The sequence below is a fragment of the Chiloscyllium plagiosum genome, unplaced genomic scaffold, assembly GCF_037043375.1.
Source record: "Chiloscyllium plagiosum isolate Xiang-an unplaced genomic scaffold, Cpla_swu_hap1 HiC_scaffold_22, whole genome shotgun sequence".
Classification (NCBI taxonomy): domain Eukaryota; kingdom Metazoa; phylum Chordata; class Chondrichthyes; order Orectolobiformes; family Hemiscylliidae; genus Chiloscyllium; species Chiloscyllium plagiosum.
The window spans coordinates 34976453-35002658 of record NW_028270160.1 but is presented as its reverse complement, the minus strand read 5'-3'; the positions used below and the strand labels follow the sequence as shown (position 1 = coordinate 35002658).

Here is a 26206-nt window from a genome sequence, read left to right as displayed (position 1 = left end):
TTTCACGCAGAGGGTGGTACATGTATGGAATGAGCTGCCAGAGGATGTGGTGGAGGCTGGTACAATTGCAACATTTAAAAGGCATTTGGATGGGTATATGAATAGGAAGGCTTTGGAGGGATATGGGCCGGGTGCTGGCAGGTGGGACTAGATTGGGTTGGGATATCTGGTCGGCGTGGACGGGTTGAACCGAAGGGTCTGTTTCCATGCTGTACATCTCTATGATTTTGACTCTAGAGAGCACAGCTTTAAGGTGAGGGGTAACATTTTCAAATAGAGGGTGGTGCATGTATGGAACAAATTGCTAGACTCTTAATTCCAGATGTTTATTTACTTCAAATTTCACCATGCGCCATGGCAGGATTCAAACTCAAGTCTCCAGGACATTACCTGGGTCACTCAATTAACAATCCCCGCGATATTATTACCAGGCCATCGCTGTTGGGCTTCACTCTAACTCACAAATCAGCAATATTCAGGCAACTGTGTTAACATTACATTAGCAGCATTATGAATGATTGCTGTTCAGAGAGTTTTGGACATCTTTGAACTAGAAATGCAAAATTAGCATGCCAATACATAAGCAAATAGGAAGGCAAATAATATATTGATCTTTAATGCAAGGAGATTGAAGTGCAACAGTAAGGAATTCATGCTGTAAATGTATAGGGCTCTGGTTTCCTCCCATAGTCCAAAGATGTGCAGGTCAGGTGAATTGGCCATGCTAAATTGCCCATAGTGTTAGGTGCATTAGCCAGAGGGAAATGGGTTTGGGTTGGTTACTCTTCGGAGGGTCGGTGTGGACTTGTTGGGCAAAGGGCCTGTTTCCACACTGTAGGAAATCTAATCTAATCTAAACTTGTTCACTGACTGTGCCCTTAAGACTTTCTCAATATAGGTAGCAGTCCCAAGCTGCACTCAGCATATGACTCGGTCTCTGGCAGCATACTACATCCATTTTTCTTGATGTGCTTATTCTCCTCAGCCTCCCAGTTGTGGAGAATGTGGAATAAAGGCATAGCTGTCAACCAGAACAAGTGTTCCTTGACTTCCAATGACAGACTCCTTTCCTTCATGCTTTACTGCTCCTCCAATCATATACTCTGTCTTAGGAGTTGCAAAAGTAGAAAGGAGAGATCCTGTAATTAGAGGAACAGAAATCACAAGCATAAGAAAAACAGAATCTGTAACTGGAAGAACAGCTCTCAGATCCTGCTTCAACTATTCTCACTATTCCTTTAATCAAAATCTGCACTACTGTTCCACATCTAGCAAGACACCTGTCCTTCAATCGTTTAGCCATAATATAAACTAACATTTTAATTTTTCATTTAAGTCTCGATTTTTCACGAACTGCGAGATTTAGAAGGTGACTTTACCTTCTTCGCTATTTTGGATTTCTGATTCTGTCCTAGCATCTCCTTATGTGGTTTGATATCAACTGTTGTTTGATAACATTCTTAAAAGTGGCTTGGGATATTTTACTGCATTAAAAATTTAAGCTGATACCATTTTTCAACACTTAGATTTTTTTTCTGATGTGAACCTATTTTTAGTGAAACTTACCTTTAGTTTTTGTCTGTAGTATTCAATTTAATAATTCCCAATACACAGTTATATTGTTTATTATCTACCTAAGTGAAACTTCTGATCCCTAACTAATCACCCCAAATAAAATCTCTGCTGTTGCAACTTAACTTCTTCATAATAATATTGCTCTCAATTCTGTAGTAATTATCAAACTATCAGCATTTTTACTTTATAATTGCTTTTCAATTCAAGGCTGAACCAATTCAAACAAGCTAATGTTAACAACTGAGTCAGTTCAAAATTAATCACTATGCAGCAGTGAACATTATGTTACACTTAGCAAATAATAAATCAGACTCGTGAAGTCACCATAATGTTTGAAGAGCGAGCACAGGGTGCAGGAAAAGATTGTTGCTGTGCTTTTCCTGCCAGTCAGCAGGGCCTGAGAAGTAGCTTTACACTCTCCTATACATGTAATATTTCACCCCAAGAGTAAAACAGCTTTAAGAAATTACATATTTAAATAAAGAACTGCAGATGCTGGAAATCTGAAACAAAAACAGAAATTGCTGGCAAAACTCACTAAGTGTGGCAGCATCTGTGAGGGGAAAGCAGAGTTAACATTTCAAGTCCAGTGACTCTTCACCAGAACTGAAGAACAGTCACAGGATTCAAAACGTTACTTCTTTTCTCCCAGGGATGTTGCCAGACCTGCTGAGTTTTGCAGCAATTTCTGTTTAAGAAATAAAACACAACTTCAAAAGAAAAACTTTACAACTGAAGTAGAATTTTTTTCTCCATGTGAGAATTTGGACATAAAACAAATTTAATTCACAAGATCTTAGAATACTTTATAATTTGACAAATGTAACATCATGTTTCCTTTAATGATTTACATAATAAAATTTCTGTAAAAAAGGTATTCCAGAAATAACACTCAAAGAAGAATTTTTGATATGAACTTGCTACAAGTTTTCAATCGAAGTTTAAGAGTGAAAAAAATCATTACAAGATAAATTTGTAACAGAATCATACAGAGTAACCTTTTTAAGGAATTTACTGATCCTGGGAATGAAGGGCTTGTCATAGGAGTAGTTGAGGACCTTGGGTTTGCACTCAGTTTAGGTGAGGGGGGGAAATTCTCACCTAAACTCTAGATAGAGTGGACATGGAGATTATGTTTCCATTAATAGGTGAGATTAGGCACCAAGGACACAGCTTCGCACTGGAAGGAACAACCCTTTAGAGTTGAAATGCGGAGGAATTTCTTCAGCCAGAGGGTAGTGAATCGCACTGCCACAGATGTTAAGTCACTGAATATTTAAGACAGAGACAAACAGGTGCTTGTTTGGCAAGGGAATCAATGGTGATGGGGAGAAGGGAGGAAAATGGAGTTGAGAAACAGATGAGCCATTATCAGATGGCGGAGCAGACTCGATGGGCTGTATGTCCTAAATCTACTCTATCTTATGGTCTTACAGTCTGAAAAAAATCTCTCCATATGCCATACACCAACTAATCCATTTAGAGCTATCAATTGCTTCTAAGCAGTAGTCTACAGCCAAATATTTGCAACTGGTCTATCACATATTGCTATGAGACTAGTACTTCACCAATGCAGTGTTACTTCAATTGTGCAAATATGCTTTAAGTAAAAGATTTACCATCCAATATCCAGGTTCTGACAATGTTCATCAATGAGAGAATTGCACTGTAATTTGTAATATCCAACATTTCAAATTTTCCCCGAATGGCAATGCTTGAGCAAAAGCTTGGAAAGCTTTGCTGCAAATAATTAAATTTGCTCTCACTGCATGATTTCATACTTTCACCTTCCTACGTATGGCTTTAAAGAATGACATGTCTTTTATAATTGACGAAATAAGATCGAATTTTGAGCCAACAACAATTCAAAGGCTTTTCTCTGCTCAATATCTCTGGTCTTCCCATGTTCTCTTAAAATTACCCTTCAGCACTTACGAGTCTCACACAAAAGTTATATCTACCATGCGATGACGAAGTGTAAAGCATTACTTTGCAAAGAAAGGCAGAAGGGCTGAAAAATACTGATGGAGTGAAAAGGAACAGGAATGAAAAATGAACATAAACCTAACCCATTTAAAAAGAAAAATCAGCCCAAGCTGAAAACATTTTATTATTTATGTCTACAAGAAGTCAAGCAAAGCTCATTATTTACTATGGGCCACATTCCATGCCCAACAACTTGGTCAGAAACTAAAGGCAATCAAACAAGACAACTTTGAGAATTCCAGTCATTATACCACCATCACAAACTATTTGAAAATCAATAAATATTTTCAAGTTACAGAATAAAAATATTTTGAAATTAACTTCTGAAAAGAAAAAAAGCTACAGTAACTTTTACTCATAACGCTGTCAGAAGTGCTGAAATTCCCAAGTGACTCGACTGGAATCTGCTGAGCATAACGGATTCATTTTTCCTCTAAACCAACCAAATCCAGCATTTTTTTCCCCTCATTACCACCCAATAGCAACTGCGCACGGAACCAGAGAACGTTGAACAATGTAAATGACACTAAAAAAAAGTTTGAAAAGGAACTTTGTTTGGCAGAAAAGTTTAACATGGCATTTTCAAAACAAAACAAAAAAAATCAGCATAACTAGTAGACAAATGAAACAACAACAGAAGCTGCTGGAAAAGCTTAGCAGGTCTGGCAGCATCTGTGAAGAGAAATCAGTTAACGTTTCAGGTCTGGTAACTGTTCCTCAGTTCTGAGGAAGGGTCACCGGACCCAAAATATTAACTCTGATTTCTCTTCACAGATGCAGCCAGATCTGCTGAGCTTTTCCAGCAACGTTTGTTTTTGTTTCAGATTTACAGCATCCACAGTTCTTTGGTTTTTGTTTAGTAGACTATGCAGGTCAATTCAGATTGCTGTACAAGTAAAACTAAAACCGGTTTCTGGTATAATTGCACTAGCTGTTCATCAGTGGTTACATTATTATCTGACTCAAAACCTTAAGTAAAACTCCATTCCAGAAAAATGAGCACAAAATCTAGGATAATACTCAACCTTTTGCCTCAAACAGGGTAATTGTATCTGATTAGGTAGCAGTCATGAGAGTTTACATCAGAATTAGATGTAGATTAGATTACTTACAGATTAGATTACTTACAGTGTGGAAACAGGCCCTTCGGCCCAACAAGTCCACACTGACCCGCCGAAGCGCAACCCACCCATACATTTACCCCTCTACCTAACACTACGGGCAATTTAGCATGGCCAATTCACCTGACCTGCACCTGGACTGTGGGAGGAAACCGGAGCACCCGGAGGAAACCCACGCAGACACGGGGAGAATGTGCAAACTCCACACAGTCAGTCGCCTGAGTCGGGAATTGAGTCGGGGTCTCTGGCACTGTGAGGCAGCAGTGCTAACCACTGTGCCACCGTGCCGCCCATTAGTATTAAAAATTTCAAAATATTTTTATTGCAGCTCCCAATATTGATACAGTCACTTCAATTCTCAGCTAATACTAAGCTATGCAGTTTCAAAGGGTTGCACAGTTTCCTCAGTATGTCATGCTTTAAGTTTCCAAGTTGAGACCTTTATACCATTGTGTCACATGTTATGACAGTAATAACATGAGCATGACTCAAAGAGTATACTGCAAATAAGGTGCGAGATATAACACGACACTCCAGTGCTGCACACAACAGTCCTCTTTTCAGACAAGGGTTAAAACTCGATCTGCACACTCAAATAAATGTAGAAAGTCCCAGTGCATATTTCAAAGAACTTTCCCTAACAAGGCATAAATATTTTTATCTCTCAATTAACATCACAAATAATTAATTGGTAAGCATCACACTTCTCTTCGGATGAATCTTCTTGCAGGGACATGTGCAAACATTCTCACATTACAATGGTTACTTCAAAAGGAGAAAGTGAGGACTGCAGATGCTGGAGATCAGAGCTGAAAAATGTGTTGCTGGAAAAGCGCAGCAGGTCAGGCTGCATCCAAGGAGCAGGAGAATCGACGTTTCGGGCATAAGCCCTTCTTCAGGAATGCCTGAAGGGCTTATGCTCGAAACGTCGATTCTCCTCACCTTGGATGCTGCCTGATCTGCTGCACTTTTCCAGCAACACATTTTTCAGCAATGGTTACTTCAAAACCCATTTCATTAGCCATTAAGTTAAAAATCACACAACACCAGGTTAGAAGTGGAGTCATTTGCTCAAGACTGCACAATGCTCAGCACCATTTGCATCACCTCAAATACTGAAGCAGTCCATGCTTAAATACAGCAAAACCTAGACAATATCAAAGCTTGGGCTGACAAGTGACAAGCAAGACTTACGCCACACAAGTGCCGGGAAATAACCATTTCCAACAAGACAAAATCTTACCTTTGCTCCTTGACATTCAATGGCACTACCCCCACTACCACAAAGTTCCCCAAAATCAATATCGTGGGGGTTTATCATTAACCAGAAAATGTTTTACGCTTATCATTTAATACTAAGGCTACAGCAGCAAGTCAATGGCTAGGAATCCTGCAGCAAAATACCTCACTTAACTCCCTAAAGTCTGTCCACCATCACTGGAGACAACCATCAACAGTCACTGGACTTGAAACATAACTCATTCTCTCAATAGATGCTGCCAGACTTGCTGCATTCCTCCAGCACAGTGTTGTTCTTCCTGTCCACCATGTACAAGGCAAAAACAAAAGGAGTGTAATGGAATACTCACCACTTGTCTCGGTGAGTTCAGCTTGAACACTACTAGGGAAGCTTGACACCATCCAGGACAAAGCAGCCCATTTTATTGGAACCACATCCCCAAACATCCACTACCTACACTTAGCAGTCGAAGCATGTACCATTCCTGAATTTAGTGACAGGGCCAGCATTTACTGCCCATCCCAATTTGACCTTAATAGGGTAGTGATGGACTGCTTCTTTGAACCGCCGCCTATCTATTTGGTGTACATAGTCCTACAATGCTGCTAGGAAGGGGGCACCAGAAATTTAGCCCAGAAACAGTGAAGAACTGGCAATAAACTTCCAAGTTAGAATGGCAAGAAGGCTTGGTTAATATCTGCAGTGCATCTTGTAATGTAGCATTCACTCTCTCCACTGCCAAAGAATAAGACATCAGTCAGTCTGCTTTGTTCTCAATGGTGTCAATCTTCCCAAGTGTTGTTGGACCTTCACTCATCTAGGCAAGAGGTAAATATCCCATCCCACTTCTGACTTGTATCCTGCAGCAGGTGGACAGGCTTTGGGCGATTAGATGGCAAGTTACTTCTGCTTGATGACTAGCCTCTGACCTGCTCATTGCCACAGTTCAGTTTCTAGTCAATGGTAATTCAGCAATGGTAAGAACACTGCATGCCATGGGACAATGATTAAATTCTTTCATGTTGTAGGTGATCATTGGCTGATACTTTGTGACACCAATATTACTTGAAACTTGTCAGCCCAAGTCTGGATATTGCCCAGGTCTTGCCTTATTTAGATATGCACTGCTTCAGTATCCGAGGAATCATGAGTAATGTTGAATATTGTGCAAATATCAGTAAATATCCTCACTTCTGATCTTACAGTAGAAGGAAAGTCATAGATGAAGAAACTGAAAGTAATGGGGACCTGGACTCTGCCTTGAAGAACTCCCAGAGGGATGTCCTGGAGCCAAGATGACTCACCTCCAACAACATTGTTGTGGTAAAAAAAAATCACTTTTGTCAATGTTAAAGAGCTATTAACACAGAGAACATGCTGATAGAATTCTTGGACTATAAATCAGAGAACGTTGCATATAAAATGCAATGTATTTTAAGACCTTAATAACTCAGCTATTATGATCCTTGAAAGGAATGAGGGGCGCAGTATATAACTGCATTTGCAGGAAACCTTTACTTCTTCAAGACAAACAGCAACACAGCTGAAGTTGTATTTGCCTTAAACTGATTATTCAACATGGTATCAAATTTCAATATTTCAACAGAAGCATGCCTTCTATATGCAGGAAATCCATCAATGCAGCAAAGCCCAAGTAGATGTAGAAAAAGAACTTAGCAGCACTAACAACAATTTTACCCTGGCTAAACCCACCTGTACAATGCTTTAAGGTCAGTAAAGATATACTACTCATGATCAAGGCAAGATCCATGATTAGAAGGCATGCCACAATAGTAACTAAAAAATGCAGCCTTTTACTTACAGTGCTGTGGAATTCCAATTATAAACAAGGAAAATTATTCAAAACGGCAGGTATCGACAGGTTACTCAACAAGCTCATATCTAGATTACTACAGATGTTAGCATCTCATCGTCCCCACCCTAAAAATGGTATGTGTAAACCGATATGCAAACATAGATAGGTTATGACTGGACAAGTCTATTTTCCTGTGTGACACAATCCTCAGCATTTACAGAGAAGGTAGAATATATCATCATAAAGCAGGGTTTATACTGAGTTTAATGAAAATATTTAAAGTGCTAGCATTATACAGTATAACAGCAAATAGACCTTAGGTGATTGTTGAAAGGACAGAACATGAATAAATTACCCATATACTAAGGTACAAAGGAGCAAGTCAGAGATTTTCTATCATACAATACATTCGTCAATAATTCTGAAAGTAGAAAATGAACAACTTTTGCATTTGAATTTCTGCAAAAAATTAAAGAAATCCAAGTGACAGCAAAATAATTTAAAGTAGTAAGATCACTTAATAGCTTTATTATTGGACTGATTGCTCTCTCAGGCCTAATTAAAAGCCAACCTACCAGCTAAAGTACAATCCACACCACCTTGTTCCATTCACTATTCTAATGCACTAGTCATACAGCACAAAAACAGACCCTTTGGTCCATGCCGAACATAATCCCACTCCAAGCTCATCCCACCTGCCTGCTCCTGGCCCATATCCCTCCAATCCTTTCCTATTCATGTACTTATCCAAGTGTCTTTTAAACATTGTAATTGTGCCCACATTCACCACTTCCTCAGAAAATTTATTCCACACATGAATCACCCTCTGAAAAAAACATTGCCCTTCATGCCTTTTTTGAAATCTCTCTCCTCTGACTTTAAAAATATGTGCCCACTAGTCTTGAAGTCCTCCATCCCAGGGAAAAGCCAACTACCATTAACCCTATCCATACCCCTCATGATTTTATAAACTTCTCAGGTCACCTCTCAACCTCCTGCACTCCAGTGAAAAAGGTCCCAGCCTTTCTATAAATCACAAACCTTCCACACCTGGCAACATTCTGGCAAATCTCTTCTGAACCCTAAACTCAAAATATCAAATGGGAAGCCATAATTTTCGATGTTCACTGATGACTACATTATCAACGAAGCAGTGAATAGATTTGGATAATAAAGCATGCAGGAATATGTGGAAAACATTTGGACTTAAGCTGCTAAGTGGCAAGGAACATTCACATTACACATATAAAACAACACAATCTAATAAACTCTGAATTACCATTGTTGAATTTCACATTATCAGCATTCCGGGCACTGGTCACCATTAGCATTCTGGGCACTTGTCACCATTGAAAAGAAAACTTTAACAGAATGAGCGACATAAATAATTTGACTACAAAAACAGTTGGAGGATTAGTATGCTGTGGCAAGTATTAAAGCCTTGCGACACATTACAAAACACCACTTGCTTGGATGAGCACAATTCCAAAAACACTCTAGTTCAGCATCATTCTGGACAAAGCAATGTACTTGCTCAGGATTCCACTAACCAAGTAAATTATTTATTCCCTCCTGTACTAATGCATCAATTCTGTTATATGTGCACTATCCACAAAATGTATTACAGCCACCTCTTAAGACTTTTTGGGCCTCCCAAATACTTGACCTCCTACACCAAGAAAACAAGGACAGTAAATGCATAAATCACCATTTGTGGGTTAGCCTCCTGGTTACGCACTTTCCTGACTTGGAACTTTATCACTACAGCTTTAAAATCCTGAACTCCCTATCTAACAGTACCATGGGTGAACTACATAGACCAATTCAAGAAGATAGCCAACCTGTCATCACCTTCACAACAGTAATTAAGAACGGGAAATAAACACTGATCCCATAAAACATCCAGATTCCATTTGGGGAAAAAAAAAGTTACCAATGGCTTATCTGAAGATTCTTATGCCAGCAGTGATGCAAAAGGAAAGCACGCCTTGAAACATTTCCTAATGATTTTATGGTCTGTGAAAATGCTACTGTACAGAATAGATGTAAAACCTTGATTTCATAAAGCACAAGTTTAAAACAAAATGATACCAAAATAAAATAGCAGACATAAATAAAACTGTTAGCTCTCGCTGAGCTTCTAATCAGGTGTACAATCTGTGTGACAAATTATTTTTAAATGTTCGAGTACAAGTGGAATTAATTCTCCTTTAATACTTAAAACGATTCAATGGAGGGTCTCATTGCTTTCGATCACATTCTACATTGAGAATGAGTCATACCTTGCCCTGAGTAAACGCAAAATTGAGAGTTTGTCTATTAGAAATTGTCTTAGACCTTCCAGCATCAGTACACAGACATACAAAGACTCAGCTTTCAAATGGGTAATAGCATTTTTGCACTAATGCATAGCTCTAGCCACCTCCTGACATGCAAGAGAAATACTACTGCAACAACATTGTGTAGTTCTATAGGAAGCGAAGAATATCAGTGATTTATCTATAACGCTGATTATTAGGTATTACTTTCTTCCCTTCCCCAAAGTCATTTGGCCAAACTAATACTCCCTTCTCAATGATCAAGAATGAACATATTTTCAATCATTAAATGCTTTTCATTATTAAAGTAAGTAATCTTCAAATACTTGCCAATAAATATTTAATGTAATTTATGGGATTTTCTTTCCTCCTTGGTATAATTGTAAATTTTGTCACCAAACCTTAAAATTCATGTGCATTCTATTAGTTTTAAAATATGTATGGAACAGAATAGAAATGATCAAAAAGTTGAAGTTTAATTTGGAGTAAGGCCAATTCTGACAGTATCAAACAGGAACTTTCACAAGTTGATTGGGGAACCTATTTGCGGGTAAAGGGATGGTTCGAACATGGGAGGCCTTTAAAAATTAGATAACAAGCGTTCAAAGACAGTATGTTCTTATTAGTGTGAAGGCAAGGCTGATAGGTGTAAGGCATGCTGGATGAGTAGAGAAATTGAGGCACTGGACAAGAAAAAAGAAATGGAGGCATGTCAGATATAGACAACTGGGATTGAGTGAATTGCTAGAGGAGTATAAAGGCAGTAGGACTATACGAGAGAGAAATCCCGAGGACAAAGGGGAACATGAGATAGCTTTGCCAAGTGGGGTTAAGGAGAATCCAAAGGGGATTTTATAAATACATTAACAGCACAAAAAATAATTAGGGCCCCTTAAAGATGAACATGGTCATGTGCGAAACCTCAGATGGGTGAAATACTAACCAAATATTTTGCATCATTATTTCATGTGACGATGGACATGGAGCTTGGGGAAATAAATAGCAACATCTCAGAGTTACAGAAGAGGAAGTGCTAGAGGTCGTAAAACACAATCGTAGGTAAATCCACAAGACCTGCTCAGGTGTATCCCAGAGCTTTGTCAGAAGGGAAGAGATTGCTGGGCCCCTTACTGTGATATCTGTATCACTGACAGCCACAGGTGAGGTGCCGGAAGATGGAGGTTGGCTAATGTTGCATTATTTAAGAAAGGATGTAAAGAGAAGCCAGGGAACTATAGATCATTGAGTCTTATGTTAATGGTGACTAAGTTATTGGAGGGCAGTCTGAGGGACAGGATGTAAGTACATTTGGAAAAGCAAAGACTGATTCAGATTAGTCAACACTGCTTTGCGCGTGGGAAATCATGTCACCTTAGCTTGACTGAGTTTTGCGAAGAGACAACAAAGATGATCGATGAAGGAAAAATCGTAGATGTCATGTCGTCTATATGAATTCAGCAAAGCATCCTCATGGTAGACTGGTTAGTAAGGTTAGATCACACAGGGTCCAAGGAGAGCTGGCCAACTGAACATTAAATTGGCTTTAAGGTAAGAGACAGAGTGGTGGGAAAGGGCTGATTTTTAGACTGGGGCCTGTAACCAGCAAAATGCCACAAGGAATAGTGCTAACTCCACTGCTTTTCCTCATTTATATAAATGAATTGGAAGTGAATAGAGGAAGCATGGTTAGTGATTTTGCAAAAAACACCAAAATAGGGGGTGGTGTGGTGAACAGTGAAGATTATTCTCAGAACACAATCAGACCTTGATCAGATGAGCCAATTAGCCATGGAAGGCAGATGGAGTTTAGTTTAGATTTAGCTAAATGTGAACTGTTGCATTTTGGTAAGGCAAATCAGAGTAGGAGTTATACATTTAATGGTAGGGGAGTGGGGCCAAAAGAGAACTAGGGGTGCAGGTTTTTTGTTTCTCCAAAGTGGAGTGGCAGGTAGACAGGACAGTGAAGGTGGCATTTGGCATGCTTGCCTTTATTGGTCAGAACACTAAGTAGAAGGGTTGTGGCTCTACACAATGTTGGCGAGACCACTTTTAGAATACTGCATACAGTATTGAGTACAGGAGTTGGGACATCAAATTGCAGCTGTACATAACATTGGCTACGCCACTGTTGGAACATTGCCTGCAATTCTGGTCTCCTTCCTATCGGAGAGATGTTGTGAAACTTGAAAGGTATCAGTAAAGATTTACAAGGATGTTGCCAGGGTTGGAGGATTTGAGCTAAAGGGAAAGGTTGAATAGGCTATGGCTATTTTCTCTGGAGCGCTGGAGGCTGTGAGGTGATCTTATAGAGGTTTATAAAATCATGAGGGGCACAGACAGGATAAACAGACAAAGTCTTATCCCTGGGGTGGGGGAGTCCAGAACTAGACAGCATAAGTTTAGAGTGAGAGGAGAAAGATATAAAAGACACCTAAGGGGCAACGTTTTCCACACAGAGGGTGGCATGTGTATGGAATGAGCTGCCAGAGGAAGCGGTGGAGGTTGGTACAATTGCAACATTTAAGAGGCATCTGGATGGGTATATGAATAGGAAGGGTTTGGAGGGATATGGGCCCCGTGCTGGCAGGTGGGACTAGACTGGATTGGGATATCTTGTCAGTATGGACGAGTTGGAGCGAAGGGTCTGTTTCCGTGCTGTACATCTCTTTGACTCTATTACTCTAATTCTAGTCACCCATCTGCAGTCTTCTAGAGACATACAGCATGGAAACAGACCTATCGGTCCAACCTGTACACGTTGACCATAATCCTGAACAGGACAGATTATAAATTAGTTTTTGATCTCTAGCATCACAAGCCATAACATTGTTTAGTTCATTTATTACACTAATTGAACCATCCGACAAAGCTGAAATGTTTTGCTTCAAAAAGCTTAGGAATAAGAGTACACAAATTTTGTAAAGACAAAAAAACAGATATGATTCTGACATTGTGAATAAAAAACATGTGCATTTGTATTTAACCTTACACAACCCAAGTATCAGAAAAGACAGAAATATCTTAACCCTACTAGCCAACAAAGGGCGCATGACTGTCATCCTAAACAGAATGCAATACATTTAAAAAGAAAATCCACTACCAACAGAAACAGATACCTTCCAACAGTGGTGTTGGACCTGACTTAACAGCTAGAAAATTGCATTACAGCAGTCCTGAGGAAACAACACAAGACAGGTAAAATTAACAAGACAGACCTTGAAAGAATGAAACTAGAAGGATCCAATGCACCCCGTTTCTACGGATTACTGAAGGTACATAAACAAGGGGTTGACCCAAGACTCAGAGTCTCACTACCCGGCACACTGATATATAGGCTAGCAAGGGAACTGCAAAATAAACTGAAACACCTGGTAGAAAACTCAACCCATTCCTTCCACTCAACCCAGCAATTCCTTAACATCAAAGGCATCGAGGTAGAGGATGACAAGATCATGATTTCCTTCGTGATAGCCCGACTCCGACCAATAAACATCACCCTAGCCACAGAAACAATGGCCTCACTGCTAGATGAGCCAAGGACACAAACATCTGACATCGCCAACTCCATTAGCAAGGACAGCATCCTCAAAACTATTAGACCTGTGACTTGTAACCCACTTCACCTTCAACGATAAGGTCTACAAACAAATCATGAGTATAGGATCACTAATATCAGGATTTATTGAAGAAGCAGCTATGCAGAGGTTACAACAAATAGTCCTTCCCAAGATCCAGCCCAAGCACTGGGTCTGCTGTAAGGACAACACACTTGCCATCACAAAACACAAACTAGAAGAAACCATAAGCACATAAACAACATCCTTACTGGGATAAAATTCACTAAAGAGAGCAATAACCGACTCCCCTTCCTAGACATCATAGTAGAACAAAAAGCCAATGGTGAGCTGCAGACGAGCATTTACAGGAAAGCCACACCCACCAACCAGATACTCAACTATCAGAGCAACCATTCCAACACCCACAAATGGAGCTGCATCAGGACATTATTTGAAACGGGCCACGACACACTGCAGCACCCACGAATCGTGAGAAGCCAAGGAAAAACACCTATACAATGTATTCAGGAACAATGGTTACCCAATAAACGCAGTTTGCCAATTCCTGCACAACAGATCTAAACTGGAAGACACAACACACCCAGAGACTCTAGCCACTCTAACATACATCAAAGACATTTTAGAGATGATGATCAGATTACTCTGGCCCTTCGGCATCATTATGGCCCACAAACCTACCACCACATTGTACACCTCCTGATGAATTTAAAGGACCCCATACCTACAGCCAGCAGAATGAATGTCATATACAAAATACCCTGCAAAGGCTGCATCAAACATTACATTGGGCAGACAGGCAGGAAATTAGTCACCAGGATGCACGAACACCAACTAGCCACAAAAAGATATGACCAACTATCACTGGTATCCACACACACACAAGTAGCAAGCAGGACAGAATAACAATGCTTCACCAGAGACTCACTAATGATGTTACCTAGCACGGTGACAAAACATCTGAGAACAAACCCATCAGCTCAGTAAGTAAACTCACAACCTGAACTTGGTTAGAGGATTTCAGCATGGAATTCTGAGAATACGGAGTACAGATTTGAGCAGCAACAAAATGTTCAAGGATTTTTTAAAGTAAAGGAAGGTTAAAGACCAGGTAAGCCAATAGAAAGAAGGAAAGCTGCAGAGGCATCTGATTGGATATTCTCAATCTTTCTTGATAAATAGGTTTTATAAGATCCTCATACTAATTGTTGGAGGTAAGTCAGAGGGATAAATGGCTTCCTGAAGCCAGGGTAATACTTGCATTCAAAGTGCTTCTGAAGTAGTAAGCAATCTTAGCTGAAGAAGCAATTTTAGCTGAAGAAGCTGGACCCAGTACAATCTTGTTACATTCCAGCTAAATCTAGCAGTGAATTGTTAAAACGGTTTTCTGCCATATAAGTTTGCATGTGGACTTGGACTTAAGGGAATGAAGTTGAGGCCTATATTGGAGGGATGATCAAAGTGACCCCATGTGGGTGTAGTGGTAGTGTCTCTACCCCTAGACTGGGAGGTCCAGGTTCAAGTCCCAACTGCTCTAGCAATGTGTAATGACATCCCCAAACATGGTCATTAGAAACATAGTTTTAAAAAAAAAGACTAATGTGGGAGTTTCCTAGTTTTAGTTGCATTTGTGGATACAATGATGGTACAATTAAATAACAACTGTGGCATTGTGTTGATTGAAGAGTCAAATGCTAGACAGATGAAATTTCATGAATTGGAGAGAAATGTGTTTGCAAGCATGGACACCAAAGCACGTAGACTTGGCAACAGGAATACAGGTGGAGTTATGCAAGGATCAAAGACAGCTTTATCTCCGTGACTTAAAGTCTTCCTGGAAATCGAGAAGCTATATGTTATTTGGAGATCAAGGAAGTGGTTAAGGAAGTGGTTCAGAATGTGGGTTGAGGAGTTTCCATTGTGGCAAACATTTAGGTGGCTTTAAAAGGAACTGATTGGGGAGAGAGCATGACGATCAAGGTTGGAATTGCTGAGAATGAGAAGTTTGCTGGGGAGGATGAGTGTGAAAAGGATGGATATCTGAACCTTTTGACTTTTAAGAGGTACTTGGATAGGTGGGAACAAAGTTGGGCTTTCTGAAAGTGATCGGAGGGTTGAAGCCAAGTGAGTTTTTTTTAAAATTTGGTTTATTATTATCACATGTAGTGAGATATAGTGAAAAGCATTCTTTTGTATGCCACACAGACAAACCATATCTTGCATAAGCACAGGGATAATAGAACAGATTGCAGAATATAGTGTTACAGCTGCAGAGAAGATGCAAAGAAAGATCACTCTAATATGAAAGGTTCATTCAAAGATCTGATAACAGCTGGAAAGAAGCTGTTTTTGAATCTGTTAGTCCGTGTTTTCAAACTTTTGTATCTTTTGCCTGATGGAAGAGTGTGGAAGAGAGTACAGTCAGATTGAGAGGTCAAAAGAAAGAGAAATTGACAGTAGTGGTGGGAGGTGGGGTGGTTGAGGTGTAACTTAGTGATTGGAAACTTCTGATAAGGACATAGAATCACTTAATTTTCAAAATGTTGTAAATTAATTAGTTTCTCATAGTTGTAAAAACATTCATATTTTCCATTTGTCATTTTCATTCTGCCTGCTTTCCCTTCCCTAAAGGCTTGGCCTATCGCATTGAGACATCAGTTTGGGGAGGTTTTGGCCAGTTCTCCAAGTTCATGTTTTTTTCTAGTTTGTTTTTAGCTGTATTCACAAGATGTGAGAGTTCATAAGTGATGTAAACTTCAATAAGGAATTCCTCTGACTTTCTCTGCAATCTCTCTCTGGATGTTGTTTCCTCCTGCCTATAAGGATCTATGTTTGAATTTTCCTTTTTGCCAAGGGGTGTGTTTTTGGAATGTTATTGTATTGGGACAGTTAATTAGTAACAGTTACTATATTGGGACGGTTAAGTTATCCAATAGTTAAGTTATTCTAAGTTCCACCTTTTTTCGTTCGTGTTTCAACTGTAGCATTTAAATAAATTCTGTTTTGCTTAAAGCGGAGTGGTTGAACAGTTGCATCACACCTGGAACACCCACTCACACCCGCTTTTTAAAAAAAAAAAGTTTGGGTCTAGGTTACCTTGTTAAAATTTTTGAAGAACCTAGACTGGTCTATAACAATTATATGTCTTGATATCACAAGTATTCATCTAGATGCTTCTTAAGTGTTATAAGGGGTTTAGCCTCTAATGCTCTTTCAGGCAGCGAGACCCAAATTCCCTCTACGTGAATAAAAAAAGTTTTTATCACATCCTTTTTAAACTTCCTGCCCCTTACCTTAAAGCTGTACCTCCTAGTTTTTCTTTTGAGTTTTAAATGCAATTAATTAATTTGCATGACTTTTAGTTTAATTTTTTCATTTGCTTGGCTCAAGACGGAAGTTTAAATGCATGGATAGTTGCTAAATACATAATTTGTAGAGGCATATTTCAGCCATAGAAAAACTGCATGCACTTCAAGATAGCAGCTGGCAACATCTGAAATGTTTGCTGAAGGTATTACTAATGGCTATTTTATGCATTGACATTCTATCTAATACATTTTTAATTTATATATAAATACTGAAAACTTGAAACAACATTTTTGAAGTTATGCATTTGATATTTGTGATAAATTGCAGTTACAGGTACGATAAAGTATTTTCAGTTGGAATGAAATTGACAATCGTTGTACAAAGTTTTGTTTACATTTTGTTGCATGTTGCATTTAAGTTTTGATTAAATAAACTTTGAGTTGATTTAAGAGTTCGATTGTGTTTTTCCCATATAGCTACAGAAAAAATGTCTTTATTTCTTCCCAAATTTGAAATTAACTGTGGTAGTCAAATATTACAGATAGCTTAAATACAGAATAAAATGCATTTTCTGCGGATTGTCAGTATTTATTCACCTGAAGCAATATTGTAAATTCCCTTGCATGCTTACACTTGATGTATTAGACTGTTTAGCATGGTGCTGGAATAGATTCTGATAATCCAGAAGAAACAGTATTAATCTTCAAATAATGCTGGCTGTGATGCAGTCTTGAGATAAATACTATTTGCACAAAGTGGAATTCAGAATAGGCATGAGGGACAAAAAAGCTTTCATCTTGTTTAGTTTCTGTCATGTTATTTGGGTAATCAGAGAATGTGCATTTTGGTGTTTAACCTCTGTTGTATTGTTGAAAAATATGAATGTGAATTTATACACAGCAAAAGATAAGTGACCAGCTTGTTGGATAAAAATTAGACATTGGCCAGAATGCCAGTTTTCTTCAAATTGTGCATTTAGTTGAACTGAGAATTTACAATCTCTCCACTATAAATCTTCTGCATGGTGCTGATGTCCATCTCAATTATGTGCTTTGGTCCTAGATTTGAGTTTGAATCTGTAACATTATTAGTTAGGGAGAGATTGACTAAGCTTTCACAATAGGGTAGAAAAAAAATCATGCTTGTCATCAATGTTTTTGATAAAAGGAAGGGTACCACAATCATTGATACAGATTATCAATGATGCAGATTTCAACTGTTTATACATTGCCAAATGTGCTCTGCTTCTGTTATATGCAAGTTTTAAAAGAAAAAAAATAAATATCTGAAATATTATTTCATATAACTTGACAGTCATAGTAATTTAGCATAACCAATTCACCTAACCTGCACAACTTAGAACTGTGGGAGAAAACCGGAGCACCCGGAGGAAACCTACGCAGACATGGGGAGAACGTGCAAACTCTACACAGATAGTGGCCCAAGGATGGAATCGAACCCGGGTCCCTGGCTCTGTGAGGCAGCAGTGCTAACCACTGACCCACCATGCCACCTAATGAGTACAGTCTCTTACCCTTGGTATCATCCTATAAATCTCTTCTGTATCCTCTCTTGGGTTTTGACATTTTTTCCTGGAGTGTGATGCCTAGAATTGTACACACTGCTCCAGATTATGCATAACTGGTGATTTTGTAAATGTTTAACATGGTTTCTTTATTTTTGTAATATCCCCTTTTAGCCAAAGATCCCATAGTTTTCTTAACTCCTTATTCTGGAACATTCAAAAGTTTTTATTACTATGCATCCCAGATCCAGTGCTTGTATGTCCCTCTTAAAATACTGTTTAAATTACACTTCTCCATAATGCTTCTCATGTCACATTTTTCCACTTCATGTTGTAGCTACCACGTGTCTATTTCACCAGTCTATGTCTTCATGCAATCTGGTATTATCCATCTATCTTTGCCTCATCCAATATTTTTACTTACCCCCTACAAAACTGAAACACTAACCTCATCCTTTTGTGAAGACAGGTGTAAAGTGTAGTGTCAGTGCTTCCCATTCTGTCCTGTGTCCCTATAGGAACATTTTCTTTTTGCTTATAATTAATACCATTCCTTAACTGTCCTTTTACTTTACAAGTTAAATAAATTTTGGGTTCCTTTGTTACCTCCTGAATTTTTTCTCATACTTAATCTTTATCCTTGTATCCTTTTATGGTTTCTGCCTGCACATTCTGTACTCTGCACCTGAACCTGTCATTTATCATAGACTTACCTTATTTCTTCCATTTTATTTAACCTCTATTTATCCTCAAGGTGGTCCTAGATTCATATGCTCCATTTTCATGATTGAAATATGCTTGTTTTGAATCCAACATGTTTCTGTTGCTCATCAACTGTTTTCCTAGTCACCACATTCCCTTCCCACATCACTGAAATTGGTGCTTGCCCAGTGGATATTTTCTCTTTTGATTTTTATTTTTGTCTCTTGCCATAATAATTTTAAACCTATTTATAATATAATAATGAGTTACCCTCATGGTTGCACACCACAACACACTCCACTGTTCTACTTCATTCCCCCAAACAAGTTTCTGCGTTATTTCTCAATAGATTTCAATCAAACTAAGTAAGTCTGTTATATATTTTGGAAATGTGGTTTTTATAAGGATAATCGAAGTTCCATACAATTTCTGGGCTTTTTACTCAGATTTTTTTTTAAAGTTTGCCTACAGGTGTGCTACTGACCATTCTAATCATTTGGTTAGCTCAGTTGGCTGGATGGCTAATTTGCGATATAGAGCGATGCAATCAACATGGGTTCAATTCCTGCATTGACTGAGGTTACCACAAAAGGTCTCTTCTTGCCCAAGGCTTTGTGACCTTCAGGTTAAACTCACCGGCAGCTGTGTTTCTCGAATGAGAGAACAGCACTATGTTCTGGTTAGACGTTTTCCTTTACTACTTGAAGAAAAGCAGAACAGCTGTTAGTGTCCTGGCTACGATTTATCCCTTGAGTAACATCACTGAAACTATATTGGCATTTAAGTCCTTGATGTAAATTGTCAATAGTATTTCCTGAAATTACACTTCAAGAAATACTTCAGAAAGATTATATTATGCTCAGTGTTTGAGATTTTGGAGAAGATTTGTAGCTCAGTTTGTAAATTTGCTCTCCGATGTTTCATCACCGTGGTAGCTCAGGTTGTAAGTTTGCTCGCTGAGCTGGTGGGTTTGTCCTTACACATTTTGTCACCATGCTAGGTGACATCAGTGAGCCTCCGATGAAGTGTTGATATTCTGTCCCACTTGCTATTTATGTGTAGACACATGTGTTGGGGGGAGGGCACTGAAAGTTGTCTTTGTTCCCAGGTACTGTTGTTGAAACAATTCTTGAATTTTCTGCTGGCCTGCAACATGTTTCAGCCTTCTTTCTCTGGTTGCTTCCACTGATTGTACCAACATCTCACTAATATAAAGTCTGGCTTATCAGTGAGTTTTGGCTGTAGAAAATAGATATTCTCACAAGTTGGGGAAGAACTAAACATTTCAATCTTCCCCACTCTCTCCCTGTAACTTGTTCCCAGCTCCAAGCTGTTCAGTTACCCATGAATCAATCTCAGTTGTTGGCAGGCAAAAAGTCTCCATCATTAACAATTTTCATTAGTCCGTAGATCAATATTTATAAGGTAATTAAGTAACCAAGAGGTTGGGAAATGGAAGATAATGTGAGAAAATGTGAAGTTTCCCATTTTGGAAGGGAGAACAAAAGAACAGATTATTATTTAAAAATGGAGAAAATCTATAGAAGGCTGCAAACCAAAGCAACTTGAAGGTACTTATGCATGAAGCACAGAGAGCGAGTACATTGATGCAGCAAGTAATCAGAAGGCTGATGGAATGTTGTCCTTTATTTCAAGGGGCTTGGAATACAAGAGTAGGGAAGTCTTACTGCAACTATACAAGGTGCTGGTGAGACCATGTCAAATACTTTGGCAGTTTTATTCCTCTTATTTAAGTATCATTTCACTGGAAGCAGCTCAGAGAAGGTTCACTAGGATGATCCGCAGCATGAAGGGAATATCTGGTGAGCAAAGGTTAAGCAGGTTGGAGTTTAGAAGAATGAGGGGTGATCTCACTTAAACAAAGAATTCTTCAGGTTTTTTTTTAACAAAGGGACATTACCCATCATGGGAGAGTCTCAGACCAGAAAGCAGATTAAAGGGACATCAATTTAAAGACAGATGAGGACAAATTTCTTCTCTCAATCTTTGGAAATCCTTAACACATAACTGTGGGAGCAGTCATAGAGCATGGAAACAGACCCTTTGGCCCAACCAGTCCATGCCGAACATAATCCCAAACTAAATTGGTCCCATCTGCCTGCTCCCAGTCCATATCCCTCCAAACCTTTCCTATTCATATAATTAATCCAAACGTCTTTTTAACATTGTAAATTGTACCCACATCCAGCACTTTTTCAGGAAGTTCATTCCCATTTGCCTCTCATCTTTTTTAAAATCTCTCTCATGTTAAAAATGTGCTCCCTCATCTGAAAGTCGCCCATTCTAGGGAAAAGACAACTACCATTAACTCTATCTATATCTCTCATGATTTTATAAACTTCTGTCAGATTGCCTCTCAACCTCCTATGCTCCAGTGAAAAAGGCTATATCGTAGGGAAATCAAGGGTACAAGGAAACGCAGGAAAGTGGACATGGGGAATATCGGATCAGCCATGATCCTATTGAATGGGAAAGAGGCTGAATTGCTGGAAATGTGTTGCTGGAAAACCGCAGCAGGTCAGGCAGCATCCAGGGAACAGGAGAATCGACGTTTCGGGCATAAGCCCTTCTTCAGGAAGCCCGAAACGTCGATTCTCCTGTTCCCTGGATGCTGCCTGACCTGCTGCGTTTTTCCAGCAACACATTTCCAGCTCTGATCTCCAGCATCTGCAGACCTCACTTTCTCCTCAAAGAGGCTGAAGGGGCCAAACAGCCTAATCCTGTTCCAATTTCTTATGGTCTAACCAACTTCTTGTCGCTAGCAAAAGCTGCATCAGTGCATTCCCTCAGCTCCAAATCATCCACAAATTTACAATTACTGCTTGTACAAACCACTGTTTACAACGATGCCTGCCATGTATGTCAGGTTATTTGCTTTTCAAAACTACAGCCACTCTTTCATAAAAAAAACTGACTTTTAAAACAGTTCTCAATTCCAATCAGAGTTTTAAAAAAAAACAAAATAAAAAGACACAGTCCTTACATATGCTAGTGATATCCACATCTATCTCTCCATCACTCAACTATCAAGAAATCAGACTGCTTGCTTGTCCAACTTCCAGTAGCAGATTAGCAAACGGCCCTCTAGAAGTACAAAGCCATTGTGTTCATTACAATCTTCATTCTCTCGCTGTTAATTATAGTAAAGATAATGAAAAAGTGTGGCAGGGTTGGTGTCTACAAACATAAGACTGATAGAAGTTGCAAAAGCAGTAAAAGCACGGTATATTAATGCAGATAGGAATCTCGACAAACCAATTAAATTGTCAGCTCAAAGGGAAATACATATTTTCTTTTGATAGCCCTTGGAGACATTACTCCAAGATGAATGGCTTGGAATTGAATATTCAAAGATACATTAAATGTTCAAAAGGTCAGGAAGCGAGAAAAAGGTAACGGGGTTGCTCCATTAGTTAAGATTACTAACCACCAATATGAAAAAGCTTTTCCTCACGTCTCACTCCTCCTTTTGTCAATTATGTAAATATATGCCCTCTATCTCTTGATCCTTTCCCAAATTCAAATGTAGTACACTCTCAATCTATTCTGCCACCTTCAATGATTTATGCACCCTCTTTAGAATATGACATCTTTTTTTTTAAAATTGTCTGGAGACTAGCTTTTCTTTATTTCACATTTTATTATTGAATTCAAATTTCAGAATCTACCATAATGGGATTCAAACTCTTGAACACCAGGATATCAGTCTGGAGTTCTGGATTACCTTTCATTATTTCTCTAATTCAGAATTAAAAAGTTTGAACATTGCACTAATGGAAACTTTGTACAGTATTCTGGGCAGTAATTGTACTTTAAAAGGTTCCTTTAACTGCACCAAATTCAAGCTGAACTAGTAACAGAGATATTTTATACATTCTCACAATGTGCATTAGAAGACTGAAGCCAAATTAAGGACAAAAACTGTGAAGTAGATTGAAGTAATAAAAGAGGCTATCCAAAATACAGTACATTTGAACAAGGTGCAAAAATAAAGCATAGTGACCAATGTGCTGAAGCACTATTCAAACATTATGAACAATTTGCACTGAAGAAAGCAGATGATAGGCATGATTAATCAAAAATCAATTAGTAATGAATAAACAATTAATTTTGGGATACTGAATCACATTTGCAGGAAAGGTCTTCATTTTTGATAGGGATCTGTTTGTGAACTACTGTACTATTACAAAAGTTAGTGGGCCATGCTCAACAAAAGTCTGCAAAATATTAAGTGATACGATTATAATGTGCCTATTCTCAGCACACAGAACCACTGAGGTTAAGCATGTGTACAAAAAACAAGTTTTCTAAACATCAATGTTTTTAAAACATTAGTGATAATCCCTTAGCGATAACTGGTTGCTGCAGCATGTTGTGACACATATGATGCAAGTTAATTACACCTCTATACACGATCTTCATTAAACGAATTTAGAAGGCTTACAGTTCAATTACCAGTACTTTTGCTAATAAAGTGAAGATTTAATAAACAGCTATTCCAGTAAAAATCGCAGCTAAGTAGTGGATGCAATTGGCCATTATACCCAAGGTTCGACGAAACGGGAGTAGCTACAGGTAACTTTGCGAGATTGCAAGATATTCACAGATTTAGAGTTCAACATTTAAACAAAATTATTTCATTTTAATGAGGCTGTAGTTTGGGAGTGAACTCACGGCCTCATGTTCAAAACATCCCAAAACTAAATGCATTGGGCACGGCCTTGGAACTAGGCGCGCCCCAAACCCAATCTGTTTCATTTGATACGAGAGCAGAGAGAGGGAAAAGATTTCTAGGATCTACTTATCTTGATGAATTGTTATATCGTAAAAGAAATATTCATTCAAAAGCTGAAAGCATTTCTTGAACTGAGCTGTGGTCAGAAAGGAGGCAGATGAAGAAACTCGTGCGGAACGTAAAAGGAAAGAAACAGTAAAAAAAGGATTAGTTTTAGCTGCAAGATCTTTCATTCAGCACTAGCTGGAAACAGTCACTCAGTGTCACTCACCCACTCCATATTTCTCTTTTTTGCTGGGAATCCAGCGCGTCATGGTTGCGTTTAAACTTCCTTGAAGTTGTGTGTGTGTTTTTTCTCCCACCTTTTCCTCATTTCTCCTGGAAACTCCAGGCCGCCATTTTCCGCAGGAGAGAGAAAGTTCCAGTCATGTGTCTCGAGCGTCACCGCTCAAACTCCCAACGGTCACAGAGTTTACCCCAAAAAAAACTTCTCAGTGAGTCACCGCTTCACCGTTCGAGCTCCTGACGGTATGTTCCCTGCCCAAAGCCTTGTTACAGAGTTACTTAATTAGTTACCACATTTAATTATTTTTCTTCCAGTCAATCAGGCTTCCAGTGGATCGCACCCACACTAGGATTGTTCGGGGAGTGTTGAGAAGGTTATGCAATCGCCATTCGCTTGTGCAATATGCTTTGCCATTTGTTTGCACTGCGTCGTTGACAATCCAACTTGCCTTTTGTTTTAAATATATAGAATAGGCTGCACGGCCAAAAGCTACTCGGCCCAACCAGTCCATGCTTCACTCTAGCCCCTTCCTTCCATCTTTCCTCATCTAATACTTATCCGTAAAATAACAAAGTACAGAGAGTGATGGAAACCTGAAATTAAAAATGGAAAGAATCCAGCAGTCTGGCAGATCTGTAAAAAGAGACACAAGTTACTTTTCAGGTTTCCTGTGTTTCTCTTTGCTGACGTTTCGAAATCAGCTGAGCATTTTCTTTTTGATTCAGTCCAGCCCCTGTTTATTTTCTTCCTCATATACTTATCCACTCTCCCTAAAATATGCCTACTGTATGCCATTAGCTTTACACACTCCCAAGTTCCACATTCTCACATCTAGGTAAATAAGTTTCTTTTGGTCACTGTCATATGCTTGACCTCAAGCTCTTCCCTAAAAGAAAAAGAAAGTTTTCTCTGTCTACAAAACCTTTTGATTGTTTAGAGTCATAGAGCTGTACAACATGGAAACAGAGTCTAGATTAGAGTGATGCTGGAAAAGCACCGAAGGTCAGGCAACATCTGAGGAGCAGGAAAATCGACATTTCGGGCAAAAGCCCTTCATCAGGAATGAGCTCATTATGTTAAACGGCATTATGGCACATATTTCCAGATAACTGGCACTCAAATGGGCGGCATGGTGTCACAGTGGTTAGCACTGCTGCCTCACAGCCTCAGGCGACTGACTGTTGGAGTTTGCACGTTCTCCACGTGTCTGCGTGGGTTTCCTCCGGGTGCTCCGGTTTCCTCCCACAGTCACAAAGATGTGCAGGTCAGGTGAATTGGCTATGCTAAATTGCCCGTAGTGTTAGGTAAAGGGTAAATGTAGGGGGTATGGGTGGGTTGCGCTTCGGCGGGGCGGTGTGGACTTGTTGGGCCGAAGGGCCTGTTTCCACAATGTAAGTAATCTAAAATTACCGCTTGTTACAATCAGATCAATTATCCGAACGATCAGTTATCTGAACAAAATACTCCCCGCCAGGATAATCAAGGTTCTACTATATACTAAATTAAACTAGTCCCATTTGGCACATATCTCTCTAAACCTGTCCTATTCATGTACTCATCCAAATGTCTTTTAAAATGTTATAATTGTACCAGCGTCCACCAATTCTTCTGGCAGCTCATTCAATACATGCATCATCTTCTGTGTAAAAACATTGCCCTTAGGTTTAAGTAGAGAGGAGAGATTTAAAAGGGGCCTATGGCCTCTAGTTTTGGACTCCCCAAACCCAGGGAAAAGACCTTGTCTATTCACCTTAACCACGCCCCTCATGATTTTATAAACCTTTATAAGGTCACTTCTTAACATATGACAAGACATTTTTATTAGGTTATCTACAGCTTCTCCTTTCAAGAGAAAATAAATTTTGATTGTCTCAGTATCATGAAACAAAATAACTCTCAATAAAATAAGTATTTTTTCAATGGCCCAAAGCTCATGGAAAACTAAAACAAAAACATATGAACTTAAACAATACCTACTATTTACACCTGTCCAAATT

The 26206-nt window shown here is 39.0% G+C and overlaps 1 protein-coding gene across 1 annotated transcript in view; it reads right to left on the bottom strand.

Annotated features, from left to right (window-relative positions):
- Positions 1 to 24664, bottom strand: part of dock1 (dedicator of cytokinesis 1) — a 592086-nt gene extending 567422 nt beyond the window's left edge. The window contains exon 1 of the mRNA XM_087998957.1: positions 24195 to 24664. Coding sequence (XP_087855083.1) covers positions 24195 to 24237 — 43 coding nt within the window. The 5' untranslated portion in view covers positions 24238 to 24664. The remainder of the gene's footprint in view (positions 1 to 24194) is intronic.
- Positions 24665 to 26206: the final 1542 nt, after the last annotated feature.